The sequence below is a fragment of the Anopheles gambiae genome, chromosome 2, assembly GCF_943734735.2.
Source record: "Anopheles gambiae chromosome 2, idAnoGambNW_F1_1, whole genome shotgun sequence".
NCBI lineage: Eukaryota > Metazoa > Arthropoda > Insecta > Diptera > Culicidae > Anopheles > Anopheles gambiae.
The window spans coordinates 21,801,595-21,806,429 of record NC_064601.1 but is presented as its reverse complement, the minus strand read 5'-3'; the positions used below and the strand labels follow the sequence as shown (position 1 = coordinate 21,806,429).

Here is a 4,835-nt window from a genome sequence, read left to right as displayed (position 1 = left end):
TGTAGGTTGGAAATATTTTCAAGTTATGTCCTTCTTGAAGGATTGTTATGCGTCTAGGCCTCGAGAAGGAAATGTTCCTATCCGCAAAGGTAATACTCTATTATTCATTTTTTATTGATGTTATTATTGAAGCGTTTCATTTTTTTATATTGCAGATCCTGTCAATGAGGAATACTTAGAATACGACTACAACAATAACGAGGTTGAACATCTAGATGAGGATGAATCATATTCTATCTTCGATTCCGAATCATCAAGAACTGCGACAAACAGCCCTGCGCCGTCCAAAAAAAGAAAACAAACGCAGGATCCGTTGCTAGAGGAGCTTCTTGAGGTAGAACGGTCAAAGCAGGAAACATTAAAAGCCCTTATCGAAACGCGGCCGAAAACATCATCAAATTATTTATTTTTTAATAGTTTGATTGAACCTGTAGATGCTTTACCTTTACATGTACAGCTACAGGTAAAAGAAAGCATCATGAAAGTTGTTCATGACGCCATGTTACTTAATGAATAATTAAATACGTTCAAAAATTATAGCAAAAGTAAATAAATGCATTGAATTGGGTTTTTAAAATAAGATATACTGTACAATTAATGTGAATAACGTCATCATGAACATATCAACAGATTGGAATTGAATACAGGAAAGATTATAAATAAGATTGGAATCATTTTAATAGTAAACTCCGCATCAAAATATAATACTCAGTGAATAATTTACCTTAATGTGACCATCAACCGTTCTTCTAAAGATATATGTTGAATATTCCGCTTCTTTTTCGCTAAGCTTGGGGCAATTTTTTTGAGAATGTAAAAGAATGTTTCTTTAGGCATCCTCATATATTGAAAAAAAGAAACTTCATCTTCCAGGAGCTGGTTGAATAGAGTATGGAACTCTCCATACTTCGTCCTGTCGGCATAAATTTGCTTAATACTGGCATTAGATCGACGTCGTTTTGCAAGAAAATACTGAAGTACCAGGTTAGGTTCTGCAACAATGCTACAGATAATCTCGTCGAACATCCTTAAAAAGAAAAAAAAGTATGTTAATTTGCAGTTACATTAGCAGTTGAGTTAGCAGAGGACATGATTTTAGTGCAAATTTCCAGTAGAAACGGGATTTTACAGCGAACCTCATTTGCGAGATGTTATGTAAATCTATTTTCAGTCTAATGGTTTCAACCAACTTCCGATAAAAGCGATAATGGTGTAAACGTTCGACGTTTACTTTTTCGACTTGTACTGGCCGTATTGTCGTTTGAAGGACCAGACGCTGTAACTACCGTACTACACCAAGTTTACTGTCTTGATACAGTTTGTCTCGTAACTCTTTATGAGTAGATATAATAAATTACCTTTATTTCAATTAGTGATGTTTCAAACAATTTAATTTAATGGTTTATTTAGCAGCAATCAGTAAAGAAATCTATCACTCCGTTTATCTAAACCAAACCATTATCTGTTTTATTTATGTTTGTTTACGTTTTTCTTTGTCAGATGTGTTTGACATATCTATGCAGAACGCAGCGAACAGGTACCAGCTTGCGTCACGCAATGCGTTGCGATACGCTGCGTCGCAACAAGTACCAAGCCCTTATGGAAAGTAGCACTCTCCGATTTATCTATTACTATTGTTCCAGGTAATAAAGAAATAGTATACGTAACGACGCTTGCACGTTGGTGGAGCTTCGGCTGAAGAAAAAATAACATCCGAAACAGTTTCAATCGTTCCTGCGGAGAGAATTTGAAAAGATATTCGCAAAACTTATTTACCTCTTCTGCTAATTCTTGTAACGGCTATTACTCATTCCTATAAGCAACGGATTTAACGGAATATTCAAACCCATAGCTGTGACTTTCCGTTTATAGCAGAGCGCAATTATAGCACCTTCCCAAGGTGTAATAAATGACAAGGTTAAGTTGTTTAGAGCAAAATGACATTTCTCGACTTGACATTTCTCTTCCTGGGGCTCCGGTATAAAAATCGGGGAGGGCTGGTGCGGGGTAATGAAATTTGTATGCAGAGAGTGACAGATGTCCCCCACAATGTCGCCCAGCAAAAGCGATAAAAATCAACCTTCTAAATACATTATCCTTGCACCTTCCGAAAATTGTCGAAAAGTGACAGCTTGTGCGAATTTTGACAGTTCTCGGTTTTTTTCTCCTTGTTCGTGTTCTTCTTGCTTGCTGTCGCATACTGGCCGGCATTTCTTCCTTTGAAAACAACGTGTCGCTGCTAGGTTTGGGGAAAAAATGGGCAAACCAAAACACATGACGAACAAACAGAACCCGTTTGCGAAGAAGAAACGCAACAACAAGGAAAAGGTAAATTATCTGCACGATGATCAATGTAGCCTCTTGTGCCCAAATTTAACATCCCCGATCGTTGAACTTTCAGGCCGCTGAACCTCCGGTGCGTCGTGACAAGCCGTACGAAAGCATCGTGCTAGAGAATGAATCGTTCGAAGCGTACTACAAGCATCAGCAGATCTGCGGCAGCGATGCCGAGTGGGACCAGTTTATGGCGCACATGCGAAGAAACCTTCCGGTAACGTTCCGCATCACCGGCTCGAAGGCACAGGCCCAGCTGCTGCTGAAGCTGATTAAGGAAGACTTCTTCGAAGAGTACTTCCGGGCGGTGAAGGAGCTGCGCAAGGAAGAGCCGGACGCGCTGGTTGAGCCGCCCCGTTGCCTCGAGTGGTATCCGCGGGAAATGGCCTGGCAGCTGGAGCTATCGCGCAAAGACATTCGCCGGTCCGAGCCACTGTTCAAGCTGCACAACTTTCTCATCTCGGAAACGAGCTCGGGCTACATCAGCCGGCAGGAAGCGGTCTCGATGATACCGCCGCTAGTGCTGGGCGTGGAGCCGCATCACAAGGTGTTGGACATGTGTGCGGCACCCGGTTCGAAGACGGCACAGCTGATCGAGTCGCTGCACGCCGGCGACGGTGGCACCATACCGTCCGGGTTCGTCATGGCGAACGATGTGGACAACAACCGGTGCTACATGCTGGTGCACCAGGCGAAGCGCCTCAACTCGCCGTGCTTTGTGGTAACGAACGGGGACAGCTCGACCTTTCCCTCGATGCAGTACACGAAGGACGACGGTACGGTGTCGCCGCTGAAGTTCGATCGGGTGCTCTGCGACGTGCCCTGCTCGGGCGATGGAACGCTGCGGAAAAACGCCGACATCTGGAACAAGTGGAACCTGGCCCAGGCGTCCAATCTGCACGGGCTGCAGTACCGCATACTGAAGCGCGGGGCCGAGCTGCTCGAGGTAGGCGGCAAGCTCGTCTACTCGACCTGCTCGCTGAACCCGATCGAGAACGAGGCCGTCCTGCACCACCTGCTGAAGGAGTCGGACGATTCGCTGGAGATTGTCGAGTGCAGTGGTGCGCTGCCGACGCTCAAGTATTCCACCGGTCTAACCTACTGGGAGCCGGCGTCGAAAGATTTAACGTTCTACAAATCGTTCGATGAAGTGCCCGAATCGCAGCGAACCGTTCTGCGGCCCGGCATGTTTCCACCGCCGAAAGAGGAAGCCGTGAACAGGTATCATCTCGATCGCTGCCTGCGCATCTTGCCGCACCAGCAAAACACGGGCGGCTTCTTTGTGGCGCTGCTCGAGAAAAAGAAACCCCTGCCCTGGGAAACGGTCACGGCGGTGGTGGGGGCGGACGGACAGGAATCGTCCGAAACTGCCATCGTGGAACCGCCGCAGAAGAAAACGAAGTACATGCGTGGGTTCAAGGAAGATCCGTTCGTGTTTTTCGACGAGAAGGAGGAGGTGTTCGACTCGCTCAACAAGTTCTTCCAGCTTAGTGCAGGTAAGAGTTCACAACGCCCCTTTTTTGGACCATTTATGTCACATCACATTTTCTCCGTTTCTTCGTAGACTTTGAGCCGCGGAATCTACTTACGCGATGCAAGGTGGGTAAGAAGAAAAATGTGTACTTCTGTTCGAGCATTGTGCGTGATATCGTGCAGCTGAACGAGAAGCGCATAAAGATGATCAATCTCGGCGTGAAGTCGTTCGTACGCTGCGCCACACGTAACATCGAGTGCGACTTTCGGCTCGCCAGTGAAGGGCTGGCCAATGTAAATGCGTACATTGGCAGTCAGCGTCGCGTGATGGTGCAGAAGCAGGATTTAATCGCGCTGCTGTCTTGCACCGACCCTACCAGACCGCCCGAAATTTCCTCCCTCACTGCTGAAACGCAGAAGAACCTTCAGGGTGTTGGTAAGCAAATGTGATTCTGACTGGTTGGCTTTCCACGATCTAACTGGTCTGTGTGTTTGTGTCGATCTGTTTTCAGCGTCCGGCAGCTGCGTACTCGAATGTATGGTAGAGGATGTAAAACTAGCCACGGTCGGATGGAAGGGAGCGATGAGCCTGCGAGCGTACGTTGATCAGTACGATACGGTGCACATGCTCCGGCTGCTCGGTGGAGATCTTACGAAATTCGGTAAGTCCGTTGCTCACAGTCACTTTGCGCCCAGCATAAGGGGTTATTGTAACAAAAAAAAAACAATCTATTTCTGTTTGACACAGAAAAAAATAAATTCCAAGACAAACGTGACGCAGTGGAAGCCCAGGAGGACGATGAACAGGAAGCGAACGACGATATGGTTACCGACGATGCCGAGTCAGCAGCTGTGCAGGAGGAATCTAACGAGTAGTAGAGTTTAAGCACTTTTAGTGGACGTACAAAAACAAATTACCCCTCAAATCATTTATATACTTGTTGATAATAAATCGCCTTTCTACATTTATTATTACACGTCGCGCGCGATGATCGGTTTGGTGCCGCACCTGGCGAAAAATAAGAAAT

The 4,835-nt window shown here is 45.9% G+C and overlaps 1 protein-coding gene across 2 annotated transcripts; it reads left to right on the top strand.

Moving 5' to 3' along the window:
* The first annotated feature begins 2,106 nt into the window (after positions 1 to 2,106).
* Positions 2,107 to 4,784, top strand: LOC1273458 (tRNA (cytosine(34)-C(5))-methyltransferase). Of its 2 annotated transcripts, XM_563662.4 has the most exons (5): positions 2,107 to 2,328; positions 2,402 to 3,830; positions 3,899 to 4,243; positions 4,320 to 4,469; positions 4,556 to 4,784. In XM_563662.4, exons 1-5 carry the CDS (start codon positions 2,257 to 2,259, stop codon positions 4,681 to 4,683), a joined length of 2,124 nt encoding a protein of 707 aa, XP_563662.4. In that variant the 5' UTR covers positions 2,107 to 2,256; the 3' UTR covers positions 4,684 to 4,784. The 2 variants fall into 2 exon arrangements, with proteins under 2 accessions (XP_563662.4, XP_061497754.1); XM_061641770.1 differs by having other exon boundaries at positions 4,320 to 4,784.
* Positions 4,785 to 4,835: the final 51 nt, after the last annotated feature.